The sequence below is a fragment of the Poecilia mexicana genome, unplaced genomic scaffold (assembly GCF_051168715.1).
Source record: "Poecilia mexicana isolate PSO_F unplaced genomic scaffold, ASM5116871v1 scaffold_18, whole genome shotgun sequence".
Taxonomy (NCBI): domain Eukaryota; kingdom Metazoa; phylum Chordata; class Actinopteri; order Cyprinodontiformes; family Poeciliidae; genus Poecilia; species Poecilia mexicana.
Genome location: NW_028263387.1, coordinates 14473906 through 14501053, shown reverse-complemented (window position 1 = coordinate 14501053; position 27148 = coordinate 14473906). Strand labels below are relative to the sequence as shown.

The 27148-nt window shown below is 39.3% G+C and overlaps 1 protein-coding gene across 2 annotated transcripts in view; it reads right to left on the bottom strand.

The window, feature by feature from the left end:
- Positions 1-27148, bottom strand: part of LOC106923590 (glucosidase 2 subunit beta-like) — a 166001-nt gene that overhangs the window by 30360 nt on the left and 108493 nt on the right. For both annotated transcript variants that reach the window (XM_088016138.1, XM_088016139.1), the window contains exons 11-12: positions 15656-15725; positions 12672-12761 (exon numbers count right to left, since the gene is read on the bottom strand). In XM_088016138.1, the coding sequence (XP_087872264.1) occupies positions 12672-12761; positions 15656-15725 (160 nt within the window). The remainder of the gene's footprint in view (positions 1-12671; positions 12762-15655; positions 15726-27148) is intronic.

Below are 27148 nucleotides of genomic sequence, written 5' to 3'. Positions count from 1 at the left end.
AAGACCGTCGTTGAAAAATCTTCAACTCAAAGCTTCACATCTGCTGCTACTGCATCTCACCAGTCTGTAAATGACTGTTGATTGATTGTGTGTGTAAAGCCTCTGATTCGGTTAACGAGATTCAGTCTGTTCAGTCTGTGCTGTTCTTAATGTTACTGCAACTACTTTGTTTTTACCCAACGCTGTTGCTGCTGAACAAATAGTTTGGACTTTTAGGAAAGGTTCTGATTTTAGGATGGATGTAACACCTGTGACTATAAGGACACTCACGCATGTTGAAGCTTTTCTGGACCAATCGCATATTACCGAGTACTGTCAGTGCTAAAACTTCTTTCTGATGCTTTTTGTCTCATAGAACAGTTTTGATTTCAGTAATGACACATAAGACCGATGGGAACGTCTGGGGGAATTGCCCAAGAGTTCGTAGCGCACATTAACCAATAAGAAACAATTGGCAGAATAAATGGTTTCAAGACATCTTTAAATCCCTTAAAAGACTCGCAGGATGCTGCACAGCACACAAAACTAAATGCTTAAACAGAGTAAACTTACTTTAAAATGCGGCATGTCAAAATTTCTAATCATATGCAACCAACGTAGCATAGCTCTGTGATTTTAGCCATGTTCAAAATTGGCAGCTTTTGAAAATGTGTTGTACCGTAATTTTTAACAGATTTTTACCTCAGTCTTGAGACTTGAAAATTCTCTGTTGTCAGAATCAATATTAGTTGTCCAGATGTCAAAATATGCATAGAAGCTTTTACAAAGGCAAGTTGTAGGATGCTTTAATTTTTCACTTGATTGCACTTGCTGCCTTAGAGAAGAAGACAAGGTGATTTATTTTCATTTCCTTTTTCGCCATCTCCAACATTTGACATTTGACTTGTTACTTTTTTTGTTTCACTCTACCTGCAGTGACTTAAACTCCGAGGTCGGTATCAAACATTCAACATTACAGTTGCGCTGCCACATCCCAAATACATGTACTTTTAAACTCACTGGATGAGTAAAACAAAAGGCAATTATTTGATTTGGCGCAGCAGCTCCGACATAAAACGACAGTACAGAGGGTTGGATGTAATGCCCCTACGTCAACTCGTCTTATATTCGAGAAGAACCGTGTTTTCTACAACTCCGTTTTCATCGACTGACATTTTAAAAGTGAGCTGTTTTCAACTGGAGCACTTAGTCTTGTTTTCTGTTTTTTCCCCGCGTTGAACGTCTCACTAACACATCTACCTTTCTCTGAGGCTGAGGGGTTCAGCTGTGCCTTCTCTCCTCTAAATATCACCATCAATTATCTGTGTTTTGGTGAGCTAGATCAGTGAGAGAAGTCCATTAAAATAATTTGCTCCATTTCTCTCCCAAACTACCTTCGCTGTGTCCAAATTTCATGTTAACTGGGTCAAATGCACTAAGGTTAAAGGCTCGGGGGAACAAGGTTTGTGGATCAGAACCATTACAGCCAATTAACTTTTTGTTGCTTTCAACATTTGAACGTTGATTCAGGCGTGGACACGTTTCACAGAATGACTGAAAACAGTTTTCACATTTTTCAGTCCGGGCCTTATTTACGGCAATATTAACATCTAATTCGAATGCTAATTGTGTCTTTATTGTATCTAAACAAACACGCTCATTTGCAAGTTTGCAATCAGAGATTGTGTAATTAAAATGGCTTTTTTTGTTTGTTCTGCACAAAAACGAATCGCAGTAAGCACAACAGGTTTCAAAATGAATTCAAACTCAAGATTTTTTTTTTTTAAATGCGAATAAATCTTCCGAGCTTGACATGAGTATGAAGTACAGGACTAACGGTAAAGGACAAATGTCACCATATGTTGAAGACAGAGAGATTTTACTTCCAAGAAACCACTTTACAGTGCCTCGTTTTAAAGCATCACCTGAAAAATAAAATAAAATAAAAAAAATAAGATGACAATAGCACTTTCACTGGAGTTCCTACAGTTTCTGAATTGGATCACATTAGACTTGATTAGATAAAATAAACTCGGCTGATCTCTCTGGGAGGTCTAGGTTGCCACAGCAGGAGCCACGAATGAGAAGCAGCGTGAAAATAAATATGAGATAAACATCGTTTTGTAGACGGATGATAATTTTCATACACCGAGGCATTTTATTCTCTTTCTCCTCTGGGGAAAAAAGACAACAAAGACCTTTTACCTTGATTGATTTTTACCTGAAGCTCAACTCTTAAATTCTTTTCATGATTTTACTGTCAAGTTTCTCAAATAACGATGCAGTTGAAATGCACTTTATTCAGCTAATGCCGTTACTGGCAGTAACTAACTTTTCGAAAAATTAGCACATGTTGTGATAGGGAGTCTTTACAGAAATCTTCTAAAGATTATATATACAGCAATTTTCAATAAATTTGATTATTATAGAATTATTATAGAAAGGTTTAGTTACTTCAGCAACTAAATTCTTTCAGTAAAGCATATTACTTAGACATATATACATGTAAATATGACGATGTTCTGCTTACAGATAATGAAAACATTCCTTTGCATGATTTTTACCATCTGAAACAAAATGTAATGTGATTGTAATGGAATGATTAGCTAACAGGTTGCAGCTGTTAGGGGAGAGCAGAAGGCAGGCTGAGGAAGAGACATAAATCTAGCCAGGACAAAATCTATCTAAAAAAACACAAAATAAATAAGAAAGATCAAAACAACTAAGAATGGACTGAACTAAAGTAACAAACAAAACTGATTCAATCAAAACAAAAATAACAAAGGGAAACCCAGAAAGAAAACAGAAAACAACTCGAGAACTTGACACTTTTGAATGTCAATTTAACTTAAACAATCTTTCTGGTGAATTTTTTATCTTATTTAGTCACCAGCAAAACTACTTGGGAAACAGGTGGATTGCTGAAAGGATTAAAGTATTAAATGACTAAATGGCGTACAACAAATGAAAAATTAAGATACTAGTTGCCTTTGGTTCCTTTCCCCTGGTTTCTGTTAGCGACTTTATGCTCAGTGATTTCTAATGAAAGTATTTAATTCCAGCCCATCAGGCCTGATGAAGGCATTTCCTCAAGACAAATCCCAACATACCGCCACTGACCTTGCGATGAGATACCAGCAAAACAAAAAGCATAAAAACTGATGCAGCGTATCTGTAGCCCAGATGTGCTTTGATGGCCACAGGATAAAACCTGACGCTGACAATTTGCGTGGTTTCTGGTCAAAGTCACAAACCACTGATTCACTCTCATGGCTTCTGTTACGATTTGTCGGTTTTTAGTGGAGAAAGATATCTTACAAAAGGCATGTGGTGTGAAACAGAACGCATTTCAGCAACCTGTCTCCTGGGCAAAGGCATTCATCACTGTGATGCGACATTGAAACTGTGCTACAGCTCTGGCTGAGTCATACTTTACCTTCGCTGTGTTACTATTTTGGAGTTCAATCAGCACAACTGACTTGTTCAAATATACCATTTACGCAACAGCTTTATATAGACTCCCATAAAACTCAAACCTAGCTTTTATAGGCTTTTAAGTCAGAAAGTTGCATAGTACATCTGGAACTTTGTAAAGTCTATCAGAAAATGTCTTCTCCTCTTTCGCTTCTCATCCAAGAGTATTTCTAAGTTCAGAACTGACTATTTATTGGATTGAATAAATAAAGTTTGAAAAAAAAAAAAAAAAAAAAAAAAAAACACAGCATTTAAGTGTATTCTTCCCCCAAACCTAAGTGATGCATAGGAGAGCTATACAGAGCTCCTTCTCATTCTGGTCACCAGTTTGGTCACACGCTGCTGTGAGGCACTATCCCATTCATCCCATTCATATCAACTCATGCCCCCCCTGAAACCAGCAGGTGTCGCTTGGCGAAGAAGGCACTTGCTCCTTAGGTAAAGTTTCTGGATCATATGATGAGGAAATCTTATATGGATGCACTAATAAATTCACCCGACAAAGATACACTTGGCCGGTTTCTCAGGTATTCTCTGCTATTCCCAAAAGTAACGACAGCGCTGCAGATAGACACCAGGCAAGTTCTTTTAGCTCTATTTCAAATTATCTAGATTAACGAAGATCCACCGCTTAGTCCTAGTTTTGATCACAGCCCCAGCTTTGGAATATCAATCGTTCAGGCATCAATATTATACAGTAACCGTTAAGATGAAGATAACTGGAAGGTGTCACAAGTCTATAAGCCCAATTAGCTCATCAACCGAGGAAAATCTTAGAAATGATAAGAACTTGAGTGCATAGGAAGACTCAAAGTTTGGCAACTCCACCAGTGATGACGGTAAGGATTTTGTCGAGCACAAGTTAACTGACTCACAGTCCTACAGGGTTACAGCTAAAGTTTTCACTCCATTAGCTGCCCGCCCCCGCTGCGGACTGGGTTGAATCTCATGTGGGTTCGGCTGGCTGCGGGAAGTGAACGGCGTCCTGACAGACAAAAGCTGGACTGAATCACAATTGCGAGAGGGAGGCGGTGATTCAGCAGGAAAATATGCTGTCTGTGCTCCTCAGCAGGGTTTCTGGGAAACATTAAGAGGACCGCTGTTTCCAAACCCGATTACCGCCTCTTCTTTCGGCTTTGTTTTTGTTCCCAGAACAAAGGGAAACATCATTACTCAATATCTCCAAAACATCCCTCTAAGTTACCCGCTAACTTAATTTTCTTATTTCTTTTCAAGGAAAGGCAGCACAGTTCATTTGCATGCCTTTTGTGATGTAAAACAAAACTGTCTGAATTATGTAGTTAAAGCAAGAAAAAGTACAACTATAATCTCCGACAGCATGTGAAATTTTTAAAGCAAACTTTCCGTCATGTCTGCTTTTGAAAACTGATTAAGCGTGACCAAATAGAAAAAGGTATAGATGACACAAGGAGGTCCTCCTCTGGGGGAAACGACCTGCATTATTATTGGCTGCATCAGAACCAATTATTTAAACAACATTCTAATTATGGTTAAGTAAAACACCTGTTTGTCCCCTTAATGGGTGTCAAAGAACTGGCCGCATTCGTAAATAGAAACTCAACTTCATTTTCCCTGTCAGGTTAAACAAAGGTTAAATGGGATGAAAAATAAAACAGTGCACATAAATTTATCAGTAACAGTTTACAGACCTTGCTCTGCCCCCCTTGGTATTGTGTTTCATCTCTCTATTAGCACAAACATTTTTAAATATTCCGTCCTTGACGAACAGTACTTGCAGTGCCTTCGGTAAGATACTAGAGTGGTGAAGAAAACGCTTTGTTGGGCCTGTTATCTGTGGTCGAAATAAAACTAAACAAAATATAGGAAAGCAAGAGGCGCAGGAGGGCTCTGAGACGGTACAGTACGTCCGGTGCTTGCTTTAACGCTTGGGAACACACAAAGCCTTGGAAGAAAAGTGTTACATTTAGCAATAAATATCCCTTCTTTGTTTATATTTAGCAAGACATATACATGTAAAAATGCCGAAGCGGCATTTGTCCTATGTACAAAAACTGTTAAAATGGAGATGTTCATAACACGACACGCACCTGGATAACAGAGACTGTGCTGTCATGTGATGTTTGAGAAGTCGATGACAATAGCCAGAAACAAAAACATTCCTTTACTTAGACAAACATATAGTCTTCACACATGTAAGTAAAGGTGAATTACAGACTGAAGGAAATTAATTAGCAGCACGTTGACAGTGTGAAAACCGCAATTGCCTAGCAGTAAGAAGGTCCTGGTTTCTTTCTACGTCGGTGGCCTGCTGCATCGGCCCAGGACGGAGCGTTGGGAACACACATGAAATTCTGACCAATCACACAGGAGTTTCGCACGGAAATGGTGGTAAAACGTTATCCAGGAGGTGGTGACAAGAAGGAGTGGACGACAAAATGATGGGATTTTTTTTTCATCACGTCACTTCGGCAACGAGAACCGATTCAGGCACCTTAGCCCCCCGAGAGGGACCAAAACAGGAAAACTCCGCCACGAGTTTGCATTTTGAGAGGACCGTGAAAAGTTTCTCACCGAAACCATTTTATTCATGAACACAGTCAATATTTGCAGTTCAACCAGGAATTTACACGATATTACGTTTCGGTAAATTGCAGTTCCAAGAGAGAATCTATATTCAGGCAAAATCTGACTTCACAAGTCAAAACAAAACAAAACAAAAGACATCAATATTAAACATTATTATATATGAGAAAAACACAGTGGAGTTAACGTATCTCAACGAAATGCACATCACAAGACTCGTCTTCAGATGAAGAAACGCGTCTTTAACCATCAGTTTATTTTATGGTGGAAGGAAGTAGGAGCAAGTGTGAACTGCATTCCCAGTGGTTTATTACTCATGAGAAGGATATCATATCCATGACACGAAAGGAAGTAGAAACTTCTGTTGCTGCCGATCTCAGTGATCCCTGTACACGTAGGCAAAATGGCAGCACAGATGCTATCCTTAACAGAAGCAGTCAGTTATTTTGCATAAGGAAACTAAAAACATACGTAAACATGAAAAGAGGTTGTTGGACATTGCCTCAATGGTCCATTTTTACGCCGTTTCAGAGTTGTTTTCATCAGGGAACATAAATAAATACAAGATGTGTGAATGAAGCAAGATTGAAAGGGAGTATTGGGCTTGTAATGCGACAAAGCAGATTTACTTCAAAAGCAACTAAGGCACGTCAAATTCAGGCCATTCATGCATCTTAAACATTGTAAAGGTTTCATACAACCGAGGTACTAGGAATCTGCATAAATATATATATATATATATATATATTTTTTTTTTTTTTTTTTTTCCTGACTGATCTACAACCTGTTCTGTATTCTCATGTTGATAATTAGTGAACAGGCTACCACTGATAGTTGCTAGTTTTTATTTAACGTTAGATTTATTCTGAGATCTGACAACCATGGCTTTAGATGTAAAGGAACTTTGAGCTCCTGTCCAATCGCCTGGGCTGCCTTGATGCAAGTCACCTCATTCCTATTAACAGCGCCAGGAATCACATTCATAATTTATGTTAATCATAATAACTCCTATTCATTACCCTTAAAAGAAGTATGTCACAAATTTGATTCCCATGCCTTTAAATGTAAACTAAGCATCTAAAGCTTAAAACATAAACTTTGTTTGGCTCGCTTAACTTTCATTTCTTTCATTTAATTGACGTTAAACAACTGAAAGCTATTTAATAGAGCCTTACAGTCCAGTCACAGCTGCTTTTCAGTATTTGCGGTTTGGTGCTGCAGAATCTTCTCAGTAGATCTACAGCACACGGCTTCGTATTTCCAGGTTTCTCCGAGCGAACACATTAAGGACTCGTGTGCCTATTTGAGAGCAGTCCCTCCCGGCTGTGTCTGGAAGAACCCGGTGCTCTTAAGGCCATGTGATGTTCTGCAGACAGTTGGAAGTGTCACTTGTGCTCCGTTATCCTCCTCTCGTCTCTGTCGAAGCTGAGTCGCACTGGCAGGCGTGACTCACAGAAGTGCTGTACTTTCTTATGACATGAGAGCAGAGGCTGAGTCAATCTGACCTGACAGTCTTGCATAAATCACAGCCCTTTCGATTTAAGTTGCTTTGAGGAGTGTCAACAGATCCACAGGAGGAATATTAGACTCCGCTGTAGGTGGGGGAACTCCGAGTCCTCATTATGGGGTGGACTCCCTTCACGCTGAGCCAGGCTGTGTCGCCTGAATTGTCCCTTTCATTTCCAATTCCCTGGCAGAAACTTGAGGTTTTTAAGTCCTAACTCGTGATAAAGGATCATCAACCCTCTGAAGAGCATTCTGGATGAAATGAAATTATTTTTTGTGCGATTTTACTTTTTTCTGCGGAGGTGAAATTTAAACCCCTAAACGGTCTTATAGTATAAAACAAAAGGCAAACAAAGTCTGGAGAAAGGTTGCTTAGAAGTATGCAATAAAGGCTATTAAATAATGTGAGCATTTCTTCATTTTGTTTAAGGTCTTTTGAGAAACTGATAAGAAAGCAATGTGGAAAACGCCACTACGCTTCGGATCCCGCCGTTAATCATCTCATTTGAAAATGCTCAACAACAAACGCCTGTTTCTTTCTCTGCTTTCTCACTATTTTTTTAAAAAGTACGAATATTTTAAACCATAACAAATAAAATGTCTAAGACCCAGCTGAAAGAAGTCACTTGGAACAAGACACAGGAACAGCTCATAAACCATTTGAAGTTTTTCACCTTATTTCACAACACAAACTCAAACTTCAGTGTACTTTACTGGGATTTCATGTGATATATTAACAAAAAATAGTGCACAGTTATGGAGCGGAGCGAAAACAAAAATGATTTTCACAAATTTCTTGTAAAAGAATCAACAAAGTATACTCACTCCATCAGTCGGTAAGAGAACATTTAAGGTACATATGCAAACCTACAAAGACACAGTCATCCACATAAACTGAAAGGCCAGGGACTTTCAATCTCAATTTTATTTATGCACCACTTTATAGCAACAATGGCTGCACCAAAGTGCTTGACAGCAAGCAATATACATGGCAAAGAGAAGATAACTGACTACTGAAAGTCTATAAAATACATAAAAACATAAGTTCAAGAATAAAACTGGCTTATTCATATTAACTAGGGTTAAAAGCCAGTGACTGAAAGTGGGTCTTGAAGAGTTTCTTGAAATAAATGATGCTCTGAACAGATCTACTGTGGACAGGCAGGTTGTTCCAGAAGCTAAAATATACACACAAACACCTTTGCTTTTTAATATGGATTTCCTTTTAGGGTGTGGATTTGTTTAAGGTGCTGGAAATAAGACCATGAAACACCAACAGCAAAAGCTTGAAATCAATCCTGTATTGGGCAGGAGGCCAATGAGACCATTAATGAGAGGATTAATCGGAGAAGCAGAAAGGAGGCCCATGGTAACACTGGAGGAGCTGCAGAGATGCACACTATAAGTGTCAGAATCTGCTGATGGGACAACAGTAGGATACCCATCAAATCTAGCCTTTATGAAAGAGTTAAAAAAAAAAAAAGAAAAATTAAATACTGTCTCAATAAGCGCTGTTTACACTCTACCATAAGACATTATAGAAGTAAATTCAAGTTTTGGTCTCCTCTGATTCGAGACCAAAACGTAACTTTCTTACTTTTTGTGCAAAATGCTGCCTGTGAAACAAACCTGCCAAAGGATCTGAAAAACTCGAGACGTCTAGAGTGGTTCATCTATCAATAATCCTAAGCATTCAGCCACAGCTGCAGTGGAATCGTTTTGATCAAATGTTGGAATAACCTAGTCAAAGTTCAGATTTACATCCAACTGAGAATGTGTGGCAAAGCTTTGACAATTACCGTCAACAGAGGCTCACTGTGCTTGAACTGCTTTTCAATAAAAAAATCGCAATGTATACATTTCTTTCCATGTCACAGCTATATGGTACTTTAGTACATAAAGAAAACATTGATGGTTGTGGTTGAATAATGACAAACATGTGAAAACATTCACTGCGAGGCAAAAGCAAGTATCCTCAAACAGAACAGGCACAGAAAGATGCAGGAATTAACCGGCGTTTCCCATTCATTGAAATAATGCACCGCAGTTAGCAACAAGAAAAATACAAGAATCACATTTGACATGGTTTAACACCAAAAATGATCAAAGAAACTTGAAACTGGAACGTTGTTCTATTTTTCTACTCTGCTGCTCTCTGGTACAGGAGGAAGAGCTACAGAAAGCTTTGGGTTTGAGTGTCTGTCAATGTCATTTCATCTTAAGATCACAGTTCAAGGCAAACAGCAAGGACGCAGGGGAGACATGAGGAGAACCGGTACATTGCTGAGAGTCTGCTGGTAGGTCAAGAAACCTTCCATAAACTTGATATTGGTGTTTATTGTGCTCCTTATATAAAGGCAGGAAGAAAAAAAAAATCTCAAGGCATCTGATGCCAGCAGGGCAGTAGAAAGGAGAAGTGGGAAGAGGAAAGCGGCATGTTTCTCTAAATCGCATGACCAAAAGGTCCAACTAAGGCAACACTGACTGAACATTAAACTCAAAATCCATCACTGCCTTATTAATGTTCCAAAATATTTTATGGCACGACCCAATGTTTTTTTTTTTTCCCCAGGAACCTCAACAAAAAACTCAGGTCAGCTGACTTGTAAGATTCTCCAGGTCTGGACCATGATCTGAAAACAGTTTGTATTGACAAGTTCATCTAAATTTGTGTTTGCTCTTCAGCCTGTTACCTTTATATATTTTGAAGCTGGAGTTTTACTAACATCAGTCTGGAGGATTCCAATGTTCTTCAATGTCTGTTCATTACATGCATTTGCTAACAAAGCTTAGCATAGGGAGTCTCCACATTGATCCACATTTTCAAAAGTAGAATTCCAAAAATGTTCCAATATTACAGGTGCTGGTCATAAAATTAGAATATTGTGATAAAGTTCATTATTTTCCATAATGTCATGATAAAAATTAAATTGTCATATATAAAATATATGACAATATATTGTCATATATTTTGTCATATATAAAATATATGACAATTTAATTTTTATCATGACATTATGGAAAATAATGAACTTTATCACAATATTCTAATTTTATGACCAGCACCTATAGATACCAGGACGAGTAATGTTGCTCCTGGACCAGGTGCTTTGTAAGCGCCGGCTAATAGCGCATCAAGTAGCATTGTGCTTAAGTATTTCAGCTTCCCAAAATGCAATCATTTCACATGTATTTTAGCTAAAGATTTTATGTCTCACAATCTTAAAGCAGGGCTTAGAGAAGAGTTGTTTTATTTATCAATAAATAGATCTACGCTGACTTCAAACGAAAGAAAAAGTAATCCCTCTTGTACATTTCAAGTACAGTATGATTCCCAATTTTAATAAACGGGTGTTTAATCCCACCACTCTTTTTTTCCCCCCAGTATTAAACACATTGTTAGATGTATATTTACTTACTGTTACGTTTTTACAGCTAATTTGGCAGAAACAGCCATTTCAAAACAGCCACACTCTTGAATCTACCACATTTTTATTACTGTCTATATTTAAAAAAAAACATTCAGACAAACCCGTTTTATGCTCACATGTAAGAAACTGCACCCGTGCTTTTCAGATTCTAAAATGACAAACTGAGCAAACGAATCACTTTGGCGTATCGGCGCACGGGGGAAACCACAGATGCCTGGAACGTGTATTTGCTGTGCAGACAGAATAGTGCAGATCTCAGATAATTTTCTTTTTAAACTGCAACCACCCACAGGCTTCTAAAACTCCAGCTGGCAAGCAATCCTGAGGAGAACAGATTCTACCCCAGCAGGGGCCACAGGGATGCAGCGGGAGAGAGTAAAAGAAGCTCATTCTGTTGATTAAATTTAGTTGATTTAGCTGCTTGCCTTCTCCAGGGTGACTTGGAGCTTGGAGATTATCAACCTTTAAATGGGGAGGTCTTTATTGAGACGCTTCCCTTTTGTTACAGACGGCTTTTTATTTCTTACAGCTGCACAAAATAAGATAGCTTTCAGCCTCTGGTTGTCATGCTGATTCTTTCAAACCCGCTCACATCTCAGTCCAGTGAGCTGCGTGCCAACTTGCAAAGAGGACGAGGTCCAAGCCAGACTTCTTTGGGAGGGACCCAAGAGTCATTAGCATTACCATAAATAAGAAGATTCTAATATTATGTAAAAAAAAAAAAAAAAAAAGAAGAAGAAACCATCAACAGAAAATTTGCAAATGTTGTAATTTATTCCATTATGGAATAAACAACAGTAAGTACCTGTCATTGCAATTCATCGTTTTTTGTTGCACCAGGCTGCCTATCAAGCCAAAAGATTGGTGCTTCAGTTCTGTTTTTTGAATGTCACTTTGTAAAAAGTTACTATGTTATAATCTACCAAATAAGTCTAAGTGGGTCAAAAGCAAAAGGAAACCTCTACTGACCCACAAATACAACCTGTCAGTAAGGTGGACTTTACCTAGTGGTGTTATTTCATTAGTCATTAACACACTGATTCGCTGGATCCATAGAGACGTCCGTCTTAGCTTCATATTTTCAAATAAACCTGAGGCCTGTCCACTGTAGCGACACAGGCCTTTTCTCACTTCTGTCCACTTCAGGCACACTCCTGGTCAGCTGGCTGAAAGAGAAGTACTACCATTTCCTGTGCTTGCTTACAACCACGCACCAAATTCAGGTAATGAAAAAACTAAACCAGACTTTGTGCAGAACCTAAATAAGTCCATTTCATATAATTTTTAGAATATTACTATTTACTATTTTGAAGCTCCAAATAATATAGCCGATTGCAGAGCGGCTGCTAAAACAGAGCAGTCTGAACACAGACCGACGATAGCCCCAACAATGATCTATAAAGGAGTTGTGGTTGTTCAACTGTTTAATGCCTTTTGATTGTTTAGGTTCTTAAAACATGGTCATCAAATCAGTTTCAAGCGACTTCTCCCAATACTTTCATAATTGCTTTGTGAGGTTGTGAGCACATAAGCCTTACCGTTTTCTTTTGTGAAGGGCCTTGAGACAACTTTTGTTGTGAATTGGCGGTACATAAACTGAACTGAATCTCCGAGGTAGAATATTTTACATGTAACCTGTTATTCAGAAATATTGTCAGCACCGAAGTCGGGCCACAGATAAAAAACCCCTGGTGATAAAACAAAGTCTGTACTTACTCGTACACTTTCAGCTTGTAGCACTGGCCGTTCAGAAATAAATACTCCCAATCTGTCCCGTAGTCTATTTCCAGCTTCTTCTGAAGATCACTGTGAGAACAAAATCACAAAGTTTACTTCCCTTTACTTACGATTCCGCTACAAATTTATATTTTTAAACACATTTAAGCAGGGCTTAAAACCCAATTTGTGAAATATTTTCAGTAGCAAAAATGCACAGCACAACAAAGAATGTTTAAAGGTTGCTTTAAAAACTGTTGGGTGCCTTTGAATTGTGCTGGCAGAGAGGCTTTATTTCTCCTTCCTGTTTTAGTAACTGATTTCTCGCATAGTGTTTGATGAGGTAGCCCCTTAAAGTCCCATTTCTATGCGTTGTCTTCTATTATTTGAGCCGGTGAGGACTGCTCTTCTTCACTAATGACATGTAAGGCAAGTGAGCCGTATCTCTAACGGTGCAAGAGCCCTCATTTAAATATTCATACCGCGTACATGTGAACGGGGTTAACAAATGTCTGAGGAAGGTGATTCTGGATAAGGTAAGGTAGTGTTGGGGGATGAATCGGGGTCAAAGAAGCAATGGAGGTTGCGTAACCCTATGTGCATGTGATACGCAGTAAGGGCACAGGTCATGCACTGAATCATTTTATGAGTAAATTTCCCTTCGCAGCAAGAGAGAGAGAAAGGGAGAGAGAAAGAGGGAGAGACGGAGCGAGTACTTTGAATTCACAGTCACGGTGGAAAGAGAACACCTGCAATTAGTCTGAAGGTTTAATGTGATGGGACATTGTAGAAATAATATGGGGTTTACCAGGGAGCATACGCGAATCTAACCATCTTTATTTATGAACAAAGACGAACCAGAAAAGGAAAAACCAAGTACGCCATTGCTGCTTGAACGAGACTTGAAAACTAAAAGCTAAATTAGCCAGGTGCTGGTAAGTGACCGACTGATCGCACAGCACAGACGTAGGCAGGATGCTATCTGAAGCGCAAAGCTGTGCGCTAACACCATGTCAAGACGGGAAGACTTCAGCAATGACTTGGAGAAGCAACCAAGTGTCTCAAAGTTTCTGCATGGCGATGTTAAGAGATTAATATCACGTTATTGCTAAACTGGGTCTGGGTGGAGTGTGCTTAGCATTTCTTTACTTTATTAGGTATAACAGAATGGAATCTGTTGGGTGTTTTTGTATATTGATATACAAAAAACTGACTTTTGTATTTGATATCTGTTATTTTAACACCAGTGCTATTACAATTAATATACAGTACATGGACATAGCAGATTGTGGTCTGAACAAGAGAGACTAGAGCAAAATAGACCAACAATATGAATCAGGTTATTATTTCCTCTTTTGCCTCATACAGGCCTTTGTTTATTGTGGAAACATCTTGACCTTTTGGTAATTGCCATCACTGTACTTGGCACTCTCTTCTTTAATGGTAATGAACTGTTTGCAAGCCCAAAGGGCCTCAGAAATTACTTAACCAGCCATTGCTTTGTGGAAACATCTCGCAGTGGGAATGTAACGGGGATAAACCTCCGAATGTCTGCATGTTTTATGTTGCTTTGGAAGGGAACAAGGTTTTGCTGCCTTTCTGTTGCATGACTGTGCATGCAGTTGTAAAAAAAAACAACAAAAAAGACATGGGAAATTATCTCTTTACCATTCTTCTACAAGAGAAGACAAATCAACTGAAATAAAAATGAGGGTTTTGAAAATAATCAGTTCAATGCATCTGCTGTCAAAATTTGAAGGGTGATTTTAAGACTGTTGCAAAAAAAAAAAAAAAAATCTACCTGGAACTTTTTCCAAAGTTGTGAACACAACATAGTTACTGCATAGCATGGATTTAAAAAGTCCACACCAACCGTTCACACTGCTTGTTGTGGTGGAAAGAAAATGAAACCAGTATAAATAACTCAAAGCTAACGGGAAATAACTTCCAGACTTTTTCCACCTGCGATTCTGAGTAGTTCTATTAATCGCAAGTCGGTGTCGACCAAGAACCTTCATGTGTCTGCTAGAAAGCTGAAGATGGAGGGGGATTTTGTCGTTTGACACGACAGCAATTTAAAGCATCGATCAAACTTTGCAAAAGAATGACTTCAGGATGGGAAAATCAAAGTTTTACAAAGGCCTAGGGAGAGTTAAGAACTTAATCTGGCAGCAAATGTGAAGGGTCACTTGAAGAAGGCTCTTGACAAGAGACGTCCTCAAAATGTAGCATATTTGGTAAACGTTCTGCGAAGTAAAGTGGGCAAAAACTGGCAAGTCAAGATGTGGCATGCTAATCGAATTTGACTGGAAGCTTCAACTGAATCAAAAGGTGCTTCAACAAACACTTATGGAAGCTGTTTATTGCAGCATTTTCATTGTCTTCTCCCTTTAAGACGTGTGTTTTGGGAAAAGTATAAAGTATGCAGGTCAAATTAAAGGTGAAAAAGATAATCACAGTTTCAGTTCTTGCATAAAAGCCTGATGTTTAACCAGGCTTTGTGACACTTTTTTAGTTCCTCCGGGTGATACTAGAACTGGAGGTGAAATGTTTTCTGCTTGAAAAAGAAAACTTAAAACTAAACAAAAATACAGAGTTTTCAATGCTAATTTGAGCCATAATCATCCTTAAATGTGCCACTAAGAATCCGTGATAGCTGAAACAGGGGCTGCCGAAAATAAGTCGAGAAAAGGCCTGCCCCGCAGAGCACAGTAGGCAACAAATAGAGTTTGTTTTTCTTCATTAAAATTAGCCTTAGGTATCACACAGTACAAATTCATTACTGTGCAGCTTTTCCACACTCCTATAGAACAAAAGGATGGAGTCTATTTTAAGTCCTGGGTGGATGCCTTTCCAATTTGCTTACAGTAGCTAAGTGAGAAGTAAATGCATCATCCACGCAAAGTGCAAAGTGTTCAATATTCAGCCGTAACTATGTGACAACAGAAGCTAGCCTCCCCCTCTAATTCTTTATTTTCCCTTACCTTATTTCCATGTTGACTGTCTCGTAGGCTTCCTCCACCTTCTTCAAGTCGGTAGCCTCCCACTCCGCAGCTAGACAAAACAAAAGGTCAGACAAATTAACAATGCGGCGTTGTTGCGACTGGGCGCCTCGCGTGTTGCCAAACAGCGCTCTCCAAATATAGGGCGGTATTTTTAACGACTGCGAGAGGCTGCGCATAAACACGGGCGTGCTATTTTCAGGTGCGTTAAGTGCAGAACGGTGAGCTTATTAGCCTCTTCACACTGAAAAGTGTGCTAACTGAGACTGCGAGAGAGGAAAAAGACGAAGTCGGAGGGAGAGCTGCAGCAATTACTGCGTGTTTGTCACTTTTATCTCCATCATTCTCATATGCACATTATCTTGTGTTCATTTAAAATATGCTTATCTTAGGCAAGGAAAACACTGTGAGGGGCCTCAGTGGGATTCAGTAGCTTATCCAAGGACACGAGTGGGGACGGTGAGAACAGAAACATACAAATAAAATACAAATGCAACCACTTAAGAGGAATCTGTAATCTTCATAACATTACTTTATTTAATCTCAAGATTGTTTCAAAAATCTTTTTGTATGGAGACATTAGTATTCATGTACATATCTGTGAAGTCAACACATCTCTTTCAAAACCTGTTTTATCTGGATAAAATCCAGTCAGAAGAAAGACACGCTGAGGACACGTTATTATCAACGCATGTAACTAAGAAATCAATGAGATGTAGCCATTAATTTTGGATTATTTGATTAGAGACATGTGACGACCTCCTGTCTGACATAGGAGTGTAAACGTAAAGTGACATTTCATGGGAAACACAAGAAAACATGCTTGTAAAGTAAGGTTGTGTTCACCTTGCTAAGTCAGGATATAACAAATTGGCTTGAACGTGCTGATAACTACAGTCAAAACAACAACAGGACAAACAACTGGAGGAAAACTCAAGCTTATAACAGACACGGATGGCAAGGTCTCCAAAGCTCAGTCTTATGGTGCGTTCACACCAAATTTGCTTTGCACGTCTGGTCTACATTCAAAGTCTACGTGGAGGCCCGTCGAGGGCCCGTCGTGGTGCATTTCGAGCGTCTAGCACGGCGCAATTTGAAGAGTTTGATGCATCAAAAGTGTAGATTGCAGCGCAGATTCCGGCAATTAAGCCAGCAACGGGAAACAACGGCTAGAGCAATTCTGACGAGTCTGATGGGCCCTCGGTGCGCCTCCACATAGACTCTGAATGGAAACCAGGCGCTCAAATCACATTCGGTGCAAACGCACCTTCAAGCGTCTGCATTCAAAGTGCACACGCATCGAACTTGAAGAAAAGTCAGACGCGTTTTTGAAGCGCGTAACGCATTTGGTGTGAATTCGCCATAAGGAAACTTGCAGGAATCGAGTCAGAACTCGGGTTCACCAAGTCCTCAGTACAACCATTAGATTCAGGCTTTGTGCCAACTGACTGTGTGAGACACCAGAAAAACACTTCATCTCCTACCACCTGCTCAGCTCTACTGGGAATTTGACTGAAATTGAGCGCTTTGATCATATGATTCAAAGACAGGTCTATTCAGTGACAAGCATTTCAGTTAGGCATGGTGTGAATATTGCACTTGCTGTTATGAATTCTTGTATTGCCAAGATTTTCTCTTTAAAATAAAATGAAAATTTAGTGGCCTCTGCCAGAAAACGGAAAATATCAGTAGGTCTTTCAGGAGGATAATATCCCCAAACATATGGCCAAATCAACACACTAATGGCTTAGCAAACAGTAAAGCAACCATTCGCCATGGGGTTCGCAGTCCTCAGATAAATCCTGTCAAAATCCTGTGAAGAAAACTGAAACGAAGATGAAATTAGTCTAGGATTTTTGAAAATCTGGAGAGATTTCACCAAGAAGAAATCTCTCCAGGTCCATCTGGCTTTGAGCTGATGTAAAATTATAGGAGATTGTACATCATGTCTTAAATATTGGAAAGTAAATGCGGCTTGGGCAGCTTAAATGCCAAGGAGCAATGTCACCTGACACGCTTTTGGCTGGCATTTGGAGAGAAGCCAATCCAGGAGTGTAAAATTATTTTCCATGCCACTGATTGGCTTTACCACCAAGAGTGGAAACAGAAGACTGTGGCAGATTCTGCGATGGCGCAAAAATGGTTTCCATTGAGCGTTTAAATGCACAGGAAAGTATATATGGTGGCTAAACTATTAAAATTGGTAGAAACAAGCATTTTTTAGAAAGGATCTCAAATAGATGTAGCTTTCAGCTAATCGCAGATGGTTGTTGTTTGGGGTCCATCGTATCTTGTTGCAATACAAGATGAATTTATCTCAAGGACTTATACACATCTTTAATATCAGAGCTGTAAGCATAATTAAATCCTGCTATAGTTTTCTTACCTCATAGTCAGAGTTGGATTGGATTAATTAACAAAAGTCAGTCGTTTATTTCCCTCCAATTCGTTCTATAAGCATATTGTGACTTGGTGTGCAGGAACACCAGCACAGCAACATTTCTAGTATAATTAAATAGACAATGTTTCAGTCCCTGCTGAATTCCAGTCTTTTTTTTTTTTTTTTTTTAAATTGCTCACTAAATCCACAAATGTACACATTGGCTGACAGCCTCTGCGAAAACAATGTGAACAACCTGTCAAAGCAAATGATACCTGAAGAGGTAAACAATCTGAAATAATGGAATATACATTAACCTGCTAAGATAGGAAGCGATGAGACAATGCTACCAGGTGACAGCCCTATAACTCATGATGCGAACATAATTGCACTTCTTTTTCATTAAAAGTGGGATCCGATTACCCGACAGTGAAAGCATGCGGAACACTTGTGCCTGAGCCATGCCAGCCCTTAAATGCGAACAAAAAAGGCCTGAAAGGCAAAGAAAGAAGGTGGCTGAAAATAGAAGTGAGGACAGGCTTAAAAGACTCCAATTTAACCGCCTGGTGCTGTTGGACATGTGGATTTAGTGGGGCTTCTGAAAGCGGACAGGTTCGCTGCTGACGTCGGAGGAACTCTCACCGGGGCCTGGTGCTGTGGCAACGGAGAAGAATCTGCGCGCAGCAAAGAAACCAAGTGGGAAGCTGTGACAGCACTGGCCTGAATACCAATTAGCATGTTCCTTCTATTGTACGAATCCCCAAAATACTACTACTTTTTTTTTTTTTTTTTTTTTTTGCAAAACCCAATACAGATGTGATGTGCTTCAAGATCATAGACGATTTTAAAGCACCAAAAGGGGACAGGATATTCTTCTTAGTCACCTTTAAACCACTTAAAATCACCACTTACGTTCCCTTCAGCGCCGCTCTTGATTTTGTTTTACTCACAGCTACCGCCAAGCTCAGCACCGACAAAAGGAGGCACAAAATCCCATGTGGGTGACATTTGAACTGCTGCTGCAGCCATTTTCTCTCGAAGCCTACGTTTCTTCAAGCAACGGCTTAACACTATCAAACAAGGACAACGTTATAAAAAACAGGCATGATGTGATATTAAAGCCCACTTTATCTGAAGTCACATGCATTATTAACACTGATGAGAAGGTTTTATCGACTCTATTCATGTGGAGAATTCAGGACAAATGTTTTCACAGTGAAACTAAGCTGACCGGTGGATATTTTTCTCTCCTATACAGCACTTCACCAGAAGCTATCAGGAGAGCTGTTAAATCACAGAAGCTGTGTACAAAAATAGAAGAGGATGAACACGCTGTGTAGTACACACCGTCTCCTCTCCCCCCAACCCCCTCCGAGTATCTCTTGTGTATACATACCTTGAGCCAGAGACCGAAGATACTGTGTTTACATGCGAGTGGATCGATAGGCTAGGCGATTCCTCGGCAGCTCTAAGAAAAGAAGCCTGAGAGAGCCGGTGATACGCGCCGCCACGGCCGTGCTCGATACAGCACAGCCGACGCAGCGAGGCCACCCTTGCATTCACGCGTAGCAACACACACCTAGAGAAGGACGCCGACCGGCGGGCGCATGTAGGAGGGTGGTTTGTTGTCTGTTATTTAAAAGTCTGCTCTTTAAAATAATGGCAGACTACTAAAAGCTTCCACGTCTGTTTCCAGTCCACTTTTAAACACTTTCACTCTGCGCTACGTTGCAACACCCATTTTCTCTTTTGACTCCGACGTTCTCCTTGGATTCAATATTTTCAGCATGAGCTCCAACAGCCTCGCTGGCACCCTCACCTCCCTTTCTCAAGCTCCATTTTCTCAGCGTCTCTCTTCAACTCAAGAGCTTGCTCTGACTAAACTATAGGCAGAAAATTACTAAACTCTAATGTAAAAGATGCAACAAATTGGGAAAAGGTTGTTTTTTTTCTTCTTCTTCACCGAACTAGTTCTATGTGCACAAAGCACAGAGTGCCCTTTAATCAGAAGGTAGAGCCAGAAATAAGGATAAAAACAATCAAAATGCCTCGTAGGGATATATGGGAATAAGTGATACTAAGCGAATGAGTCCTGAGTCCATCATTGATGTGATCTCCTGGAATGTAAGTAATGAATAGACTTAAACAATACCAGCCAAAAGTGGTTTTTATTCAAGAAACACATCTACTTACAAGTGAAATTACAAGACTAAGAAAAAGATGGCCAGGTCAAGTATTTTCAAGCTCATTTTCTCCTTAGGGGGGGTGGCAATAAATAAATCTTTGCCTATCTGTATAAAAAAAAGTTGTTACTGATCCTATTGGGAGATTCATAATAATCCATACCTCACTGATGAACCAAAATTTTATTTTGGTTAACCTGTACGGTCCTAATATAGACGACCCTGAATTTTACAAAAATTTGTTTCTTTCCATGACAGCGTTCCATGGTGATGTTATCTTTGGTGGAGACTTTAACTGTACTTTAGATCCTAATCTTGACCGATCATCAGGATTAGATTTATCCCACTCTAAAAGTAGACGAGTTATACAACATTTTATGTCTGAACTAAATTGAAAAGATATTTGGAGAATTCAGAATCCAACAAAGAAAGAATATTCTTGTCACTCGACTACCTATAATACCTATAGCTGTATATAGATTACTTCCTAATCTCAAATTCTTTGGTTGCCAGAGTTAAAGGTTGTACCTATGAAAGCGTATTAATCTCCAACCACTCACTATGCTTGCTTAAATTTTCACCCCTAATTGCGTTTAGATGTAATCCTATGTGGCGATTAAAACCCCATTGGCTGCAAATGCCCAGCTCTCTCAAATATATTGAGGAAAATATTGATGATTATTTCAGCCTTAATAAATCTGAGACTACAGCATCTATTAGATGGGAAGCCTTCAAGGCTTTTATACGGGGTCAAATGGTAAGTTACACAAGAAATAAGACTAATAGAAACTTCATGGAGATGGTAAAACTTGAAGAACAAATTAAAGAGACTGAGCTTGAGATAAATTTAAAGGATTCTAAAATTAAAAACTGCTAATATTAAGGGCAAAATATAACAAACTATCTACTAACCAAGCTTCATCAGAGATATTCAAGCTGAAACAATCCCACTACGATCAAGGAGAAAAGGCAGGAAAGCTTCTAGCCTGGCGCATTAAAGCTATGCAGAATGAAAGGGCAATAAATGAAATTACAACTGAAAATGAAAATACTTCTGATCCTCAAAAAATTAACGATCTCTTTAAAGATTATTACTCCAAATTATATACATAAAGCACACATATCACTTGATTCATTTTTTAACTCTATAGATATCCCCACACTTAGTGAAACAGTTAAATCAGAGCTGGATATCCCGTTATCTATAGATGAACTTTCAAATGCAATGGATAATTTAAAATCAGGAAAAACACCTGGTTCAGATGGGATCCCTTTGGACCTTTATAAAATATTTAAAAATAAACTACTACAGCCCCTCTATAATATGCTTGCAGAAAGTTATACCCTTAAAGAATTACCTCCTTCTCTACAAAATGCAATCATAACAGTACTACTCAAACCTGGAAAACCTCCCACCAGATGTGAATCTTTTCGACCGATCTCTCTTATAAATTCTGACGCCAAAATAATATCTAAAGTACTAGCACTTCGGCTTGAGAAATTTTTACCATCTTTTCTGAACCTGATCAGAACGGATTTATAAAGGGGCGGCAAACCCACCATGGTATCCATCGTCTGCTGAATATAATCCATGCTAAATATGAACATCCCGATACAGCTTTACTTTCCCTTGATGCAGAAAAAGCTTTCGATAGAGTGGAACATAATTATCTATACCAGATTTTCCCAAACTGTGGGGCGTGCCCCCTAGGGGGGGCGCCGTGTCATTGCAGGGGGTGCGGGGGAAGCTGTCTGGATGAAAAAAAAAAAAAAAACATGAACACTGTATGCGCTGGGTTTTTACCTTAGAATGGCCAACTCTGTTATTCCTATGTCAATTTGATACAGTAGAGGCTTCCACACTTCCCATATTTGTGTCCTCTGTCACTTTTATCAGCAGTTAAAACTGTTTAATCCGTTGTTAACATGTTGTAACCTGTTTTTCCGAGCCGCCTTTAAACGCAACATGAGCGCTACAACGCTTGCGCTGGGTTTCCACCTGTGAAGGAGACCTGCTGCTGCTGGGCGGAGCTACGTAGGTTTGTGTTAGAATCACGGCAGCAAACCAGCAAAACGCAAAGAACTTTTCACAGTTTTTCCCTCCAAACTAACCGAGTGAGTTGAGTGAAGCTGTTGGATGCAGGTAATGTTAGCTAAAAGATGACTAGCTAATATCATTACAGAACCTTTAGCTTAACAAGTACCTTGTAGGCTACCGATGTTGGTGTCTATTTTCAGCTATGTACATTCATTTTGCCCCCAAAAAAGTCGCCCCCCCCCCCCCCACACACACACACACATCGTTTCAACCAGACAGCCATTTGTAATCCATAGGGGGGAGCGCAGAAAATGTTTGGAAACCACTGGGGGGGCGCAGAAGAAAAAGTTTGGGAACCACTGATCTATACAATGTTTTATCTCAATTTGTCTTGGGTATTTATTTCATAACCTGGATTAAAATAATTTATAATAAACCCACAGCCTCAGTTATAACAAATAATATTGTATCTGATTCATTTAATCTAGCTGGGAGAACACGTCAAGGGTGTCCCCTCTCATCCCTCCTCTTTGTTCTGGCAATTGAACCATTGGCTATTGCCATAAGGAACAATCAAAACAGGGTGTCAGAATAAAAAGCATTGAATCTAAAATTGGACTATTTGCAGATGACATTATTTTAATGCTGTCTAATCTGAAGTGCTCAATCCCTCAACTACTTAAAACTATCAATAAGTTTGGTTATATTTCCGGTTATAAACTTAACGAAGCTAAATCCGCCATCCTATTTTTAAATCAGGCTGAAAGACGCAATCCGCCAATTCACACTGCATTTCAAGCGGCAAAAGACAGCCTTAATTATTTGGCCATTAAAATTACTCCAAAAATAGATGACCTGGTTTTACTAACTACACACCAGTGATTAATTAAATAATGGAATCACTTGATAGATGGTCTACCTTACCTATATCTATGATTGGCCGTATAAATATACTTAAAATGAATGTACTTCCTAAATTCCTATATCTTTTCCAGGCTATACCCCTTAATCCTCCTGACGGTTTTTTTTTTTACTAAAATTAAAAAAAAACCTTAACAACTTCATTTGGAACAACAGACTAAACTCAGCTCTTAGTGCATCCTGCTGGTTTTCACCAACTGTTCTGTTGTGGGTAAATATAGAAAATACAAACACCACTCCCTTGCCCCTAAACTTATATCTATACTCAAGGAAATACAAAGAGTTACTAAAAAACACTTCAAACCCATTTGTTAAAAACACTATCCGAGTATGGTACGATGTATATAAATTCAAAAATGAAAAACCAATATTATCCCAATTTTCCCTGATCTGGGGCAATATGTCATTTGAACCAGGCAGGAAAGATATGGGTTTTAAAACATGACATGTTAAAGGCTTATGCAAAATCGCAGACTTACTTGATAAAGGGATTGGGATCAGCATTGAAGATTTGAAACAGAAATTCAACATCCCAAATATATATTTTTTTAATTTCTGCAAATTAGAAGTTTTGTCTTGAGTATTCAAAAATCTCTAACATTACCTACTCTTACTTCTGTAGAAAAATTGGCAACGAATTATCATTTGAAGATGTGCCTAATATCACACTTCGATAATAGCATCAAAGAGAGCTCCCAGAAATCCATCCATTTTCTTTACACCCTTGTCCCTTAGAGGGGCCAGGAGGGTTGCTGGTGCCTATCTCCAGCTAACGTTCCAGTCGAGAGGCAGGGTACACCCTGGACAGGTCGCCAGTCTGTCGCAGGGCCACACAGAGACAGACAGGACTAACAAACAACCACACACACACACTCACACCTAGGGACAATTTGGAGAGGCCAATTAACCTGACAGTCATGTTTTTGGACTGTGGGAGGAAACCGGAGTACCCGGAGAAAACCCACGCATGCACAGGGAGAACATGCAAACTCCTTGCAGAAAGACCGGGACTGGGAATCAAACACAGAACCTTCTTGCTGCAAGGCAACAGCTCTACCAACTGCCCACTCCCAGACATCCTCAGAACCCAAAAGAAAGGCATAGTCTGAAGATATGAAATGTAATATATCAGTCAAGGAATGGCAGAGGCCCTGTCTGTCTGAATCTTGCTCAAGTTATTAAGTTAAGATAACGAGCAACAATAATTTCTATCATGACGCTTAGGCTGATATTTAGCCCTGGCCTCACAAGTACTGCAGGCGGCATATTTAGATTTATTCAGAGCTCGGACACCATAAATATCTTCTTCCTTCGCCCTTTTTTGAAGCACAGATGTTAAAGTTTGGTAATCGGGCCTCCTCTTTCCAGAGCAAACGTCCTCAGCCGGGGACGTTTGCTCTGGGGCCCGGTCTTCCAGTGCCGCTTTTGACAGTGCGGAGGTTGAGCTTTTAGTCTCAACGGCCTCCTTTGCACCACTAACTTCCCCAGCCGGGGACAGATCTGTCTGAAAACTCATTTCAGACACAGTCGTCCGATATGAGGTTTCAGACAGAGCTGTCTGAAATGAGTTTTCAGACCGATCTGAGTGATCGGCCTGAAAACTCCCACGATGGTCTGACTCACCGCAAACTTGCCCAGCCGGGGAAGTTTGCTGTGAGTTTACAGAACCATCTGACTTTAAACTCCCACAGTGGCCTGATGGGCCACAGCAAACTTTCCCAGCCGGGGAAGTTTGCTGAGAGTTTTGGCTTTTTGGGGAAGTTTGCCTAATAATCGGGGAAGGGTTGAAGAGATAGGCATCGAACTCATCATACTCAATTGACTCATCCTTGTAATTAGCTGTGTCAAATGTTACGCCAGGAAGTATCTTATTAAAAATAGTCCTTACCCCTGTGGTGATCAAATATCCAGCACTAAACGTCAGGGGGAAAAACACAGTGGCTACGATCTGTTCCATAGGTAAAATTGCTAAAAAACACACAGCTACGAACCAGAGATGCTTGGATATAACCTCCTGTTTTGAGATCCAAGCATTCATAACCTCAGATGTTCTTTGATCTATGTCATAGATGAGGTCATAGCTACTATGAGTCACTGCAGTTCTGGGGGAAAGTCTTGCTTCTGATCGTTGCTATGGAAACGGTCAAGTCAGTTCTGCATGACTCAAACTATTAACCCTTTGCAACTGTGTCACCGCCATGACGGACTTCAGAAGAGTATATTTCAGGAGGCTAGGGATTAAAACAGGGATTTTAATGGTTAAATATTAAGTTTAGATTGAAGATGGTATATTAAAACCATTCATTTAAGTGGGATTTTTCATCATTCTATCAGGTTTAAAATTTTGAATCATACTTGACTTAAAAATAATTTAAAAGTAAAATTAAATGTAACTTACAAACATTTGCTGTTGCTGTAAATTGCGACAATAAATTTTGCCTGCTTGGAGAAGAGCTACAAAGAAATAATTTTGGTTTAATAATTTTACATGTTAGCATAAAAATAGAATAAAGAATGATCCCAAAGAAATGATGCTGCCGCTCCATATTTGATGGGTTGTAAACGACCCACTCGAACACATTTGTTCTGTACGGTGCGGAAACATGAACAATAGACAGAACGTAATGTCTTCCAGCTTTTTCTGTGTAACAGAGCTTGACACCAACAGCAGCACAGCGTCAGCAGCCCACATTGCTGATAGCCGGGAAGGAGATAAACGAGTCCATTTCTATGCTTTCCTGTAAACTGGTTATGAGTCCGTTGGTTTTTCACTTTTCTTGTATTTTAACTATTAAACCAACTGGTAAACAATTTTTAAAAGAATACTAGCTTCTCTCTGTCATGATATGGGGTTGTAGGCAATGAGAAAGACGCTCGTAGGCCCAGACAGACATTTTAGAAGATATTTAATGACTAATCCAGCACAGGTATCCAGAAACACGGGAAACACAGGAAGCACCAAGGAGACCAGATGTGCAGCAACGAGAGACATATTGACATTAGACAAGGACTTGACGAGGAACAAAGACAACAGGTGGACTTAAATACACTAGCTGAAAAATATATTCCATCCTCAGTATCAATTGTGTGCAATCACATAAGGCAGCTCCAACGCATTATTTGGCAGGATATTGAATTTCAAGTCATGCATGTAGCCTCTGGATGCAAATTATATTTTTGGCCTGTTGGATAGACTTCCACTGGCCTTAATGCCCATATTTGAGATTTATTTTTAGTGTATGAGATGCTAAATATCACAAAGTGGCGGGGACGTTTCAACTTTAGAAAATAGTCAGAAAGGGTGGATTAGTCATCTTGATATTGTCATTATAATCTTGCAAGCTCTATTTTCAGCCTATTTTTGTTCTACAAACAAAAAATACAAATATAAGAAAATAATTCACTTAACTGTTGATACCCTGATGTTGGGTTAGTTTCTGTGAGCTGTGCGGTAACCTATATATATATGTATATATATATATATATATATATATATATATAAAATCATGACCTTTCTGTATCCATGATTTGCAAAATTAGGTTGGCTTTGCAGTCTAGTCTTTTCTGTCAGAATGACAATCTGCATGCTTTTCTACCTTTACAATATTCTCAGATAAAAAGAGACTGGATCGGCTGTTGCAGCTCGATCTCTGTCTGTATTTTGAGTGCAAAAGAGTTGGGGTTTTCGAAAAATAATGAGCTTGGCTACAAGCTGCAGAATTATCAGCAACGCAATAATGTCATGTTAAAGTTGACAATGGAGCTAAGTAGGCATAGTTTCACTGAAGGCTGTTGCTCCATCAGAAATGTCTTTAGAAACAAAAGTCTGTCCTGTCAAACCAGGGTAGAGACAAAATATCTGTGACCGTCCGCAAAAATGGAGCCTGCAGCATCAACATTATTAGTGATTGAGTTAAGCCGGAGACAATCACAGTAGTAATGTAGATCGTGTC